The sequence below is a fragment of the Dermacentor variabilis genome, chromosome 3, assembly GCF_050947875.1.
Source record: "Dermacentor variabilis isolate Ectoservices chromosome 3, ASM5094787v1, whole genome shotgun sequence".
Taxonomy (NCBI): domain Eukaryota; kingdom Metazoa; phylum Arthropoda; class Arachnida; order Ixodida; family Ixodidae; genus Dermacentor; species Dermacentor variabilis.
The window spans coordinates 49,286,008-49,299,772 of NC_134570.1; the positions used below are offsets into that span (position 1 = coordinate 49,286,008).

Consider the following 13,765-nt stretch of genomic DNA (forward strand, 5'->3'; position numbering starts at 1 on the left):
CTACTTTAGAATGAAAAATATGCGATGACCTTTGTAGAGCACGGGTAATAAATGTGGCATCCGTTACAGGAAGTACCCCGGCATAAAAGACTTTCGTGTTACAATGCAATTGTTGTATGTGGCTACTATTCACCATTCATGCAGGCGGAGGACAAAGCCGGTCCGCACCACGCAGCATGGTCTGAGTGAATCGTATGAGCACGAGAATGCACACTGGCCCTGTCGGGCACAAAGCAAACGCTTCGCAATATGCACTACATCTGCATGTAGCTGCGGTCTGCTACGTAGCGCAGATACGGCGGGGTGCCCCGACAAGTCCAGTGGCTCAGCGCTGTGCTGCTCGCTCATGACGGCCGCATTTGGCTTACGTTTGGCGCATCGCAGGCACCAAAATCGGGGGCAGTGGCGTCTACATTAACATCCAAATTCAAATGTGAACTGCACGCCACTGTGACATATAGACGGCGGTGCCTTGTGAGCACGCCTCGCTCTGTCGTAATTTTGGCAGTGAAAGGCCTCCGCTTCTGGTGAATGCATCGGAGTACTTTTCGTGACAAAGTGTTTATCAAATAGCCTATTTTAACTTCGAATGCTTTTCTCCACTTCGATAAACATGTAAGTGGTTCAGGGCCCGCTTACGTGCCTCTGAATTCGTAAACTTTACCTAAAATTGATAGAATTGATATATGCACTAACAGCTTGTGACAAAAACCAAGGAAGTGTATTTGAATTAACTGAAAGCAATCACTTACTGCACCATGAAAAGTGTCATTTAATTTGTCGATGCTTTCCGAAGTCGGCATGACGACTCTCTGGAGATCCATGGGGAATTGCTCGCCCTGTCTAGTCATCTTTCCCGAAATCCTGCGTGGTTGTGGTTCAGACTGATTATTCGCCTAGCGATGCCCGCGGTGTCGACAGCAGATTTTTCGCAACACTGAGCCTTTAGCGTACATGACAGGAGTGTGGCACAAAGATGACCTAAAAAGCTTTTGTGAAATTTACGCTGTATTGCCTGTGCACAGTGCCCTCTGGACGCCGTAACTAGGCGCAACCCCCCACAAATGGAGTGCGGGAGCTGCTGCGCTTGTCTCCTTGCTCACTGCAACAGCAAGGACAGCAAAGGGAGCAGGCGGGGAGAATGTTAGCAAGGAAATAGAGAGAGGGGGTGGCAGTTCTGCGACCTACAACGCTAGAATCCCGAATGGCGCCCAAGCGTGCACTTAGTGCCGAGGAGACAAAGGCTCGCAGAAAGCGTCGAGCAGAGCAGCTAGGGTAACATTACACATCACGACTGTCATATGCGGTCAATATATCACAACCAATTAGCGCAAATAGCAGACAAAGCTTCACTTACATCGATTCCCACAGGGCATTGGATCTGCATATTTTACCTTGCAACTTCTCATACTTAAATATTAAATTTGCAAAACAATAACAACAAAAACTTTATTGGCACGGCTGTGCACTATCTCCGGGGCCGGCCCACAAAAGACGCCACATTTTCAACGGGATCCTGATTCTCACTCTCCTCTGGACGCTTTATTTCGTAATATAATGGATTCCTACACGCTGCTGCTATTGGCCAATAGCTAACGTCAACCAACAAGAGTGTTTGGATCAGTGCGCTTCTTCCTACTGTTAATGTGCATATTTCTTGACAAAATTCAATAAGCAGGCTGAAGTAAGCGAAGCTGTGTTTTTAAATTTTGATGATAATTACGTACTTCTGGAAGAAGCAGACTCTCGTCTGCTCACGCTCAGCCGTGGCCACCTGCGTAGGGATTAACGTTTGGCCACCCAGCTTATCCATGTCGTAGCCGTTGGGTCTCGCTAATTTCGACTACTTTTGAATGCTAAACTAGACTCGAACTAAGCGAAACTTAAGGTCAGACTTTAAGCGCGCTTGCCAGCATGCGTTCACTACTAGCCGCTCCTGGCTAGACGCGTTAGCCACTTCAAAAATTTCGCTGGTTGGATGTGTAAGTCAAGTTTGAGAAGGATAAAGCTGGTCCGCACCACATATTGGAGCGTCTTAGCCCGAGCACGCGCTCAACCCTTGTCGTGCACAAAGCAGACGCTGCGCAACGCGCGCTACAGTTGCAAATTGCATGTCGCAGGGGTTTGCTATACGTATCGCTGGAATACTGTGGCTGCCGCGGGGTGCCGTGACGAATCCCCTGGCTCAGCGCAGTGCGGCCATATAGTTTCTCACCGTATTGCCTAGAGGGAAATCTGGTGCTGCTGCGCTGTGGTATTTAATGGCCTTAATAGTGGCATGCATGGGAAAGTTGGTATAGACCGTTCTTTCCTCCTCTCTGGCTTCCGTTGCAAAACTTTTTAGTAGCCATAAATAAATCGTGTTTAGACAAATGTTACTAGAACCTATCGACATTCAATAAACTGTCTTTAGACACCGTAACAACTTCCTAGTAACCTCCTACCGACTATTGGCCACCAATATTGAGTTGAACATATATATATATATATATATAAAATGTCGATTGAATTTTTACTGACTGCTTAATATTTCATGTTGGTACAATGTGTCAACTGTGAAGCGACTATTCATTAACCACCTTTATACATCCTAACAACTTGCTAGTAACATCCTGTCGACTATGTGCCACAGATAGTTGACAGGATGTTACTAGCGAGTTGTTAGGATGTAGAAGAGTGGGTAATAAATAGTCGCTTCACAGTATTTAGGAAGTACATAAAAATTTTATTCAAGAGATAATTTCTTTTGCAATTATACATTGCCAAAATAACGTTTTATTATCTCTGAATAAAATTATGTAGTTCCTAAAAACTGTAACGCAACTATTTATTAACCACTTTTATACATCCTAACAACTTGCTAGTAACATCCTGTGAACTATTAGCAGGCATTTACAAACTGTTTATTATCCCCTAAATAAAATTTTTATGTACTTCCTAAAAATCTGTTTGCAACTGTCCAAGAACTCCTTGTCGGACTTCACTGAGCACTATAATGATGTTCAGAGTAACACACATTTGTTGCCGTTTAAAAAAAGATATACCATTCAAATGATTGCAGTAATTAGTGAATAGCACGCAAGCTTTAATGAAAGTTACTTTATGTCCATATTGATGCAGCACAGATTAGCTGGACATTTGTCAAGAAACTTTAGAATGCTGGCCATTGTAAGGTATATAGTGACTACGTACAGGAATTTGTTTCCCTCATAGAAGCAGGCACTAAACTAAGGCAGGTGTCACGCGTTGCCAAGTGGCTAGGTGCGGCATGCAACAGAAGAAAACAGGTTTACATGTGTGCTTGAATACATCCATTTAATATCCCCGAGCTAGTAATGAGGATAACGAGTTGTTCAGCTGCCCTGGAAGTACACCGAAATGTTGCATTGTGGAGTCTATAAAAGAGAGAAAAAGGCAATATATTGGTTTGGCTACTGTGACATTGCAACACACCATGCATCTGTCTCTAAAAAAGAACGTGCACAAGACACAAGTTTTCAACCCTGTGAGCTCTAAACATCTCCACCTGTTTTGTGCGAAGTCCTTCTAAACTGCATGAAATGGCTGAATTAGTGCATTAGAGATGGGACTGTGATGGATGTGCGCAACACCAACAGATGCATGATACATAAGCTCTATCATACCGATTGTCATCTACAAACAAAAGCTGTAAATCAACTTCAGTTTAATGAATTTCTATATTCATATCGTGACCCGTACATGGAAGTTTAATGTGTGAATTATCTTAGGAAAGGCAAGGTACCACTCAAAACTGTGTCGCAGCTTTGCTTGGGCACAGTTACATCGACGAGTTGACTTAAGTGTGGCACTTAACCAAGGAATGATACAAGCAACATATAAACAGTTGAACAGGCATAAGGGATGTTCTACAGATAGATTATAAAATACCTTTGCTGTGCAGGGACACATTGTAAAAGTGACATTGTTACTAAACATGTTATCTTTCCACAAAACAGGATATTGTATTATCATTGCATCCATATGACCGGGGCCTCTGTCACAAAAAATACATATGCCAACAGTACTGACAATTTTCTAGTTATGTTGGCAAAGCTTGTATGATAAGATGCTGTTATAATGAAGTTAATAGCTATGTTAGCAGGAAAGAAAGCACTGCCCTTAGATAGCACTGAAATTGCCATGAAAAGAGTTTTGTTGAAAACTGCACAAAGAATATTAAGATGCTTCTTTGTCACATAGGTACTGAGTATGGCGTTGACCTTGGAATCCAGCGGATCCTTCTGTGGAAGGCATTTGACGGCCGCCCAAAGAAGGACCTGCCTTCAACATCTTTTGTAAGAAGAGCTTTAACGAGCGAAACCGCAAACTGCAAGCCTGAATTGTTAGGATCCAGGCGCAGCTTCTTCAGCAGTCCCTTTTCAACATATACGCCATCACCGATGTCTATCTGTGAAACAATAGAACAAGTACAGATTCATTTTATACACTTTTGATCAAGGAATGGTTAGGAAATACGGTAGGGTTTGCAAGAACGACAGTAGCTGCTTCTTGCTGACAATACAGCCTTATGTATACCGTGCATGCATTGTGCTGAGCTGTACACTTTCACCTAAGACTAGAAAGTATTGGGAACTTCAATGCAGAAGAAAGACATGCATCTGCACAGATCTAAGCAAATGTGTGCCTCCTCATGACACAAAGCGAGATCTGGTGCTGTTCTATTGATTAGCAGACATTGAAAGCTTCAAGCCTGATTGAGTAGTGGGCCAAGGGTCAAGCTGAGCTCGATTAATGATGCACAAGTGATCGAGAACGATCTGAAACAGACGCGTCGCATAACACTCGGGGCGCGACATATCGCTGCGCGCTCTCGCTACAACGGTAGAAAAGGGTTGCATCGCCTTGCATTGCACAGGCAGTCTTCTGGGGCTTACGCTGCTCGCAATACAATCATTACGCAGCTGTGACGACTGAAAGTTCTAAAGACGCTTAAGCTGTAGCCCTCGCGTGGTGACAGACAAGAAGCAAAAGCATGCAGGTAAACTTGCAGGTACGTAGCGATAGATCCGCGCCGGCGCGCGACGCACTTGCGGTGGAAACCGCGCGCGTAACCAGAAAAAAAAGCCCCGGGGGTTTTGCGTCGCGTTTCAGAAAAATTCTTTACGCAGATAAAGGCACAGCAAACACTTTGCCCCGTTGCAGCGATCGCGCGCAGCGAATTAAAGCGCCCCGAGTGTTATGCGACGCGCGTCTCTGTTTCAGAAAAGTGTATAATTACGAGCAGCGCAAGCCCCAGAAGACTGCCTGTGCAAGGCAAGGCGATGCAACCCATTTCTACCGCTGCAGCGAAAGCGCGCAGCGAAATATCGCGCCCTGGGTGTTATGCGACGCGTTTCAGTTTCAGATCCAGCGAAAGCCTCGTCCCGAGCGGACCAGCCACAGCGTGTGCAGCGAAAGAAAGCGCTTCGTACCGTCGGAGAACAGGGCCCACAACAAGGAAGCGATTCGAACGCGCGCGGGTTATACAGCAACTTTCCGGTACTGTCGGGAGCTGGGAGCCTGCGCTATGCTTTCTAGCCACCATATCTGCGCGCGTGTGATCTGGCAACTCTGTGCGCTTCGGAAACGGCGTCGTTGCATTCGCTGCATTTGACTACAGTTTGCTAGAATAGGGGTAGTGGGCTCAGATGACGGCTCCTTTTGAGGCCCTTGATGTCGCCTCCGAGAGATGTTTGTAGCGCAAAACCTGAAACGTGTTGCAGTCCTGCGCCTACGCTGTGCGGGTTCTGCAGGTTATTTCACCGCATAGCTTAAGTTCTTGCTATCTGTATTACCGGAAAGGCGTCAATTCTCAATATTAAAAAAAAATTTACCATTGTGACTGCGACGGCTCGGGAGGCGTTATCGATGACCTCGCGAGTACATAAATTTGGGTGCTGGTTCGCCACCAAAGTGGGCAGCTTGCGGTAGTTTGTAGCAGTTACTGTGAATGTTAGCGCGATGATTCGTTTTATCTACATCTAGTACCAGTAATCGCCGTGTAGTCGTCCACTACGGTCCGCTAAGGCCAGCATCGAGCGTGCGCCGCTCTTTCAGCAGTGGACCGTTGCCCAAGCTGACTTGGTCAAGTTGCGGACAGTTTTCTTGCGCCATAAATGCGACGTGTGGGTACACATCGCCGGAAAGAAATATACGGCGCATATATTTATGCAAAATTATTTTCTGTAAAGTATTAAAGAAGCTTATTTCTAATTGCACACAATAATTCCAGCAATGATTTCAACGAGCAGGCGACATTAATTGTTCTCTGAGCGCATAAAAGTGCTTTTATTTTCGAGTGCACTTGCAATTTCGTACATTTTATTAGGAACAGCATTGAAACAAAAACGGTGTACAATATTGTTGCAGGAGTGAAAAATAAGGAAAATCAGCCCCACCGAAGAATACTCAAAGGACGGCACAGATACCAAATATATTACAAATCTCACTGTTAGTGCATGCAGGAAATATTTCTTTTCCCAACAATAACAATGTTTACAAAATAAAGCAAACAATTTATTTTCTAAGAGCATGCCTAAGTATATAGAGTAAGGCGAAATTAAAACTATATATATATATATATATATATATATATATATATGTATATATATACAAAATTCCCATTAAGGTCATAGCGAACCAGACTCCTCAAGAGTTCAAGTACGGTGTTGGTCCTTTCATGCCCTTTTTCATATGGTGCACCACCGCGACATATGGGCTTCATTCACGTTGATATATAATTTTATTTTTCTTTTTTTAGATCTCCCTGCCCCCTCTTCATTCAAAACAAACATAACATTACTAGAATTTTTTTTAATGGAGCAAATGTTTTAAACATGTACTGCACAGCTTTACTTATTTTCCGATGCTTATATATCTGTTTCCCTTCTGCTTCGTTGCTCTGAGTTGATGCCTTTTCCGAAAAAAGGAAGCGGTGTAGTTAAATTGAAGCTGATAACTTTTCTTGTAACTTCAGCTGCGTGCTCATTGCAACCAATGTTGCTCATGCACCTTGCCCTCACGAGGGTGTGTATATCCATAATACTGTAGGCATGCAGTTCTTGCTTACTAAAACATTCTGTAAACAGGTTTTCAAGCATTTCGCAATTCGCACACTGCACATGTTTGGTCAAGCTTCTTGTCTTCACGGTGTAAGTTTCTTTCCCACTGATGCCTCCTTTCTTCGTCTTGTGGGACGCTGAAAAGAGACGCCTTCGGCGAGTCTTTCACTCGACTATGGACGTCAGACTCTGGAGTTTTGCAAGACGGGTAGCGCCACCTTCCGGTGCGACGAGGCAGTAATTGAGTAGTGCGAAGCCCGACTCTCTTGCGAAGTTGCCCGTGCAGCTAGCGACTGCGAAACAACGATTTAACTGGATTGTGGTCCCTGTTGCAAGTGTATTGCGCATTTAACACCCAGACAAAGAGCTATGAATTTCTACGCAAGTCGGACGCGCCGCCGAACTGCCATAAAGCGCTTGCTGGCTCACTCTTCAGACCGATGGCGGAAACGACGGCAACCGCGACAGCTCCGCGCTCTACGAAGAAACGCCGCAATCGACGCAACTGTTGTGTTGTAAACTGCGATGAACGTGAAGGACTCAATAATAACGTTAAGTTTTACAGATTTCCATCGCGATCGCATGAAAGGGAAAGACGAGAGCGCTGGATACGGGCCGTTCAAACTGTTGGTTAATCGAATTACTTGCATTTCCCACAACACAGTGGCTCGCATGAGAAAGTGCGACAATTTTGTTCTGCTGTAATTGTGTTGCGTAGCTCTGACGGAGGACCGTGGTAACCAAGCGAAAACTCAAGAATCTGCAGCCGCCACTTCGTTGGTAACAGAAAAGACAACGTTGCGAACCATCCTGCTTATGTGCCATCGATATTTCCACCTTTTAACAGACGTCCGCCTTCGCTTGACTCAACAAGTGGAACGGAGAGATTTGGCAGGTCAATTTAACCAAACATTTTGGTTCGTTTATGAATTGAAAATCCCGTTCTAGAGCATCGTCGTATCGCGAGCTCATTTCTAGTTTCGGTATTTTGTATGTCCTGCGCCGATACAACAAGCACGCTTCGCAATGTGCTGAGCCTGCTCGACTGCGTTTTTCAAATGTGAGCAATAAAGTTGCTGTAGGAGCTCTGGATGAGTAATTGCGAAGTAACGCACCTGTCTAACGAAAAAATTTCGCGTTTACTTACATTTATTTGTGCGCGCTTGTTGCTCGAAGCGTCTGCGAAAAGTCCAAATGAAGGTACTGAGCGATGCTGTAGCTCCTGCGAGAGAGAAAGATGCACCGCGTAGGCACTGTAGGAAGCTTACTTTCGTTATGCATGATCGCACGCTGCTTGCTGCCTTCGAAAACGTTTTCTGTTTGCTGCCCTGGAAAAGGCTATGAAAGGATTTACTCTCTGTAAATAATTGCGAGACAAAACATTACGATAAAATAGATAAAAATATCGGAGATACTTAAGTCTTGTGTTCAGGACATATTCAATATGAACCAATTTGAAATGCTTAGATTTTTATGCCGATATGCCTATAGAAAAACCTTATGCTCTCTGTACTTGTGAGTTGCAGCACGCCGAAATAACACTTTAGACTTTATTTTATATTGTACACGTACTTCGCCCTGCTGAGCTTCCTTTCCGAAGCGTGGATGGGCGGAAGAAGCTTTCCAGGACCTTGATTTTTAGCAAACCGTGCCTCAACACAAACGATAGAGAAGGGTCCATTGTGGCCCATGCATGTGGCCCAGGGGCGCTATTCTGAACATTCCGCCATTTTTTTCGGTGCGTGACGTAGGCGCGACGCAAACAAAATGGCGCTGGTGGCCCAGTTTTGCTTACGTAACGTGACGCCAACTTGACGTTTCGCCTAAGAAACTGAAATGAAGGCACTGAATGTAGCGTTATCAGTAAAGCAAAACAGTTTTCATCCGCAGTGAAAATAAAGCAGCTATCTCAAAGGGTATGATTATTCCGTCGAAAACGCTTCTTGCTTCCGTCGTCTGCTGCGTACAAGCCGTCGTCTGCTTCAATAGCTAGGATGCGTGTCCCCGGAAAATGGAATGAGTCATCGCATGTTGGCGCCAACGCGCTTGTTTTCTTGCTTGAGACAACATACGCGACCTACCAGTGGTGATGCGCGCACGTTCTAGGTCACGTTATCGCAATCTCGTGAAACGCAAGTGACTCAGCCCGACTCGGCTGGCTGAGAAACCGCCGGATATCACCGATAGCGTTGCGCGCGCCAGAGATATCGACTAGAGCGACGCAAGCGCCGGCGCTGCCACCTCTTGTTCATTTCGCTGGTTACTCGCACCGCGGGAGGAAACTTCACGGCGCCGCCTTGCGTACATTTCTTTTTATAAATTAGAAAGAGGCCGTTGTCATAACTTTTGATTGTGCGAAAAGGCATTAATCTTGATTACAATACAAATGCAGCAGTGAAAAGTGGACAACATTGCCGAAAATTTGCTATATTCAACCAATATTATTTCGTATAAACGCGTTCTTTTAAAAAACGATGGCCCCAAACACAAATGCCAACACCACCCGAGAGCGATGCAAATACCATGAGCACGCGTAATGAACAAAAGATTTTCGTGGCGCCAAACGACGGGGAAAATGTGGCGTTATACGCATTCCTCTCGGCTGCCATTGCATATGGCTGCTCATTAGCATAATTCGCGCGGCTCGTCGCAGCAAAAATTATGGCGGAAAATCTCAGCAATGGCGGCCCAGCGCAACGTCACGCATCGTTTACGAAACAGCTTTTCCTGTGACGCTCCTCACGAGATATTCCTTCAGCCAATCAGCAAGCTGGCACGGCGCATATCTTGGATCGCCACCACATATTCGCGCAATTGCACATGCATTGCACTGGTTGTGCATGCTACCGCTCACATTCATTTTGAAGCGCTAACATCACAATATATCTGCCAAGGACCAAAAAAATGTATTAGTCCATAAAATTTGCAGCTCCACGTCACGTTTCGTCATCTTGATGAAAACGCAAAATTGCATTTTGTAATACTTCCGCTTCCCGGCACAAATTTCAAAACATGTGACCTCTCGACAGCCAATCAGAGAGTAAACATGGCGGATAATGGCGGCCGTGCAGCCGCCATGCATGTCGAGAATAGCACCCCAGTCGCACGGTCAGCAGCATGGTCAGCATGGTCAAGGGCGGACGGAGCCGAGACGGACGGATGCCGACAGCTAAGTTCTATTTCTATTTTTATTTCTAACTGCAGCGGCGGGAAATCTGAATGGAGATAGGGCCAGCATAGAAACGCAGGTTGCAGAGAATTGGAGTACTGCGAAGCCAGGAGAACACTTAGCCAAAGTAGGGCGATAAAGTAGGTCGTGGCCAACACATAACAGTTGGGACTAAAGGTTTAATAGTTAGGGCTAAAAGTGTGTTTCTTTCCCTTTTTTCCCCTGGTTATTGGTTTGGTTATTTTACTAGCTCTTTTTATTCTTATAGAAATTCCCTGTGGTTTTTTTATAGTTATTTTTTTCCCTCGCTTTTACGCTGTTAAATAACAGTAGGACAAGAGAATTCATGGGACGGCCGGCTAGAAAAGCCAAGGAGGAAGGTGGGGACCTCGTCCAGTGTGAGAGGTGTGAACGATGGTGTTATTTGGATGAAACGACATTCAAAACCATGGCGGAGACGGAAGGGAACGGCTTCGTGTGCAGGCTGAGTAAGGTGATTGAGAATTTGGAGAAGCAGCTAAAGAGTGAAATGGCGAGGACAAAGGAAGAACTCCAGAAAGAAAAAACGAAACGCGCAGAGTTTGAGGAAAGGGTCGAGAGGGAGTGGGCCTCAAAAATGGAGGCTGTAGAACGGAAATGGAGTGAGGAGCGAGAGAAAGGGCAGCAATTGGAAAAACAATTGAAAGAGATGAGAGCGAGAGAAGCTGAGAGGGAGGCACAGCAGGAACTGAAGGAAAAGGAAGCACGAGGATCACCCAGTGGAGCAGAATTGGGGGCGGACACGTTAACGTGGGGACCGCGGGAGACACAGGTACAGAGGGATGAGACGACAGGAGGCAGACAAGGCGAAGAGGCAGGGAAGACCCAGCCGACAGAGACAGGAGGGAGGCAAGATTTGCTTGAAGACAGAAAGGTCTGGGTCGTTGGAAGCTCCAACGTATCGCGAATGCAAACAGCTTTCCTCAGAACAGTGCAGTATGACAGACGAGTGAAGGTCGAATGCATGCCGGGGGCTCGATTCGAAGCTGTGGCGGAGAGAGCCCAAAGCAAACTGAATGAAAACAGAGAGGGAAGAAACCTGGTAATTTTGCACACTGGGGTGAATGACGTCCTGCAGAATAGGGGGCGAATGCTGGGCAGTCAGATTCAAGAGGGAGTGGCGAAATTAAGGGCGACCTCTGAGACGGTGCACATTGCCCTGTGTACTGTCCCAGAGGTCAGGGGACAGGGCCCTTTCATTGAAGAACAGGTAGTGGCGGCAAATGTAGTGATTAGGGAGTTGGGGCGAGCCCTCAAGTGTGATGTGGTGGAGGTGAACAGAATGATTGGGGGGGAAAACTTCCCCCCTTTTGGCCCGGATGGCATTCACTACACTACACTAGCGGGATGGCAGGTAGGAACGAGGGTGGGTCGTAGGGCTCAGGCTTTTTTGCAGGCGCGCAGTGCGACCCTGCAAGCCAAAACGTAAAAGATGGACAGGGAAGGGGGGGGGGCAGGACAGCAGCACGGAGGAGGAAGAGGAAGAAGAAGGCAGTAAATGTGGGGTTCATCAACATGCAGGGGGGAAGCAATCGCATTAAGTGGGACGAAATAGAAGAACAGTTACAAACGGAAAATTTTCAGGTATATGGAGTTGCCGAAACCCATTTAAGAGATGAGGAAGAGCCACCATTCATTGCGGGATACACCTGGGTTGGGTGCAACAGAAAAAGGAAAGAACACAGAGGAGGAGGCCTTGGGGCGCTAGTGAAGGGACAGGACTGGGAAAGGGTAGGGGAGAGCTGCAGTGAGCACATGTGGTTCAAGGGCACCGTAGGGAATGTTGAGACAATCCTGGGAGTTGTGTATCTGAAAACGGGGAACGAGTCGAAAGAGGAGAATGCAAAGCATTTCAAATGTATGGCCAAGGACATCAGGGAGTTAGCTATGAAAAGGGAGATAATCATCCTAGGGGACATGAATGCACATTTGGAATACTTTGACGGGGTAACAGATGCAACAGGGCAGATGTTAGTAGATTTTTGTGAGGCTCATGATTTTGTGATAGTTAATACTGAAATTAAATGCGGCGGGAAAATAACATGGGAAAGAAGTAACACCCACTCGACAATCGACTACTGCCTAATGTCCCACAAGCTGTATGAACGGTTGGGATGTATGGAAATTGATGAGGAAGGTACAAAAAGCCTGGGGAGTGATCACAAACGAATCAAAATCAGTTTTGGAAGGACAGCACCACTGGTAGAAACTAAAGAAAAAAAAAGGTACGAGCAAATTGAATGACAGACAGCTACAAGAAGTGGCGATAAACATTGAAAGCATGGTATCCAAGCAACCGCAAAGGGCATGGACATACGACGAGTTAATAGATATGTTTAAACGAGAGCTAGAGAAGGGACAGATTAGGAAAATAGGAAGTAAGCAGGGAAAATATAAACCGAAAAGCTGGTGGGACCGAGAAGTTAAGGAGGCCATAGAGCAACGCAAAGATGCGTGCAGAAAACACAGAGCAGCGAAGAAAAGGTGAGCCACACCAGAAGAGGTGGAGACAATATGGGAGGATTACCTTGCAATGAAAAGAGAAGCATTGGCATTAATTCAAACCAAGATAGCAAAAGTTGGGGTACAGTGGATGTTAGAGATACGAAAAAAAGACAGAAATGCCTCTAAGAAATTTTGGGAACACATAAGGCAACAGAGTAAGAAGACAGAGGTGGTTCAGCACTCACTGACCACACCAGAAGGAACAAAGGTAGAGGGAGAGGAAGCTCAGGAATATATTAGGTTAACAATAGAGGCAGCATTTGCAGAGCCAGTGGTTATCGAAATGGAGAACAATGACAACAGCAGGAATTAATTAGAGGAGGAGTACAGAAGGATGACAAGTAAGGAATGGGACAGAATTGAACACAAGGTCCCCGTGGGAACAGCGACAGGACCTGATGGCATACCTATGAAATTGATAAGCATATTAGGCCAGAAAAGTAAATTAATATTACGACAACTTATTGAACAAATAGTAGTAGGGGGAGATGTTCCACAGGACTGGAAATCAAGCAGAATGATATTAGTTTACAAAGGTAAGGGAAGCAAGGCCAACATTAAATCCTACAGGCCAATAACTATCACATCAGTCATATACAGAGTAGCAATGCAGATGGTGAAGAAGAGAATGGAGGAATGGGCAGAACGTGAAGAGATCTTGGGAGAACTGCAAAATGGATTTAGAAGGAACAGAAGGCTAGATGATAATTTATTTGTTATAACACAGTGCATAGAGATAGCGACAGCCAGGCAGAAACCGCTATGGATAGCTTTTTTAGACATTAGAGGAGCCTATGATAATGTAAACCGAGAAAAGTTATGGTGCCAGTTGAGGGAATATGGTCTAGATAGAAAGATGATTGAGTTCCTACAACAAGTTTATACAGATAATGAGGTAGAGATAACATGGGAGGGGGAACTACAAAGCCAGCTAAAATAAGAAGAGGTCTCAGGCAGGGCTGTCCATTGT

General features: G+C 45.5%; 2 protein-coding genes across 13 annotated transcripts in view; one reads left to right on the top strand and one right to left on the bottom strand.

The window, feature by feature from the left end:
- The window catches only part of LOC142575567 (uncharacterized), a 365,001-nt gene that overhangs the window by 316,324 nt on the left and 34,912 nt on the right, over nt 1-13,765 (top strand). The gene's annotated exons all lie outside the window — the stretch shown is intronic.
- LOC142575553 (uncharacterized) overlaps nt 1-13,765 on the bottom strand; it is a 28,159-nt gene that overhangs the window by 4,133 nt on the left and 10,261 nt on the right. For 3 of the 11 annotated variants that reach the window (XR_012826668.1, XM_075684980.1, XM_075684981.1), the window contains 4 exons: nt 8,230-8,304; nt 4,226-4,429; nt 3,294-3,395; nt 753-864 (listed from right to left, as the gene is read on the bottom strand). The exons of 1 other annotated variant lie outside the window; for it this stretch is intronic. Coding sequence is in view for 8 of the 10 variants with exons in the window: in XM_075684980.1 (XP_075541095.1) it covers nt 753-864; nt 3,294-3,395; nt 4,226-4,311 (300 nt within the window). In the remaining 2 variants the exon portion in view is untranslated. Of the gene's footprint in view, nt 1-752; nt 865-3,293; nt 3,396-4,225; nt 4,841-8,229; nt 8,305-13,765 lie in introns of those variants that run through there. 7 more of the 11 variants (XR_012826669.1, XM_075684982.1, XM_075684985.1 and 4 more) reach the window with 6 other exon arrangements.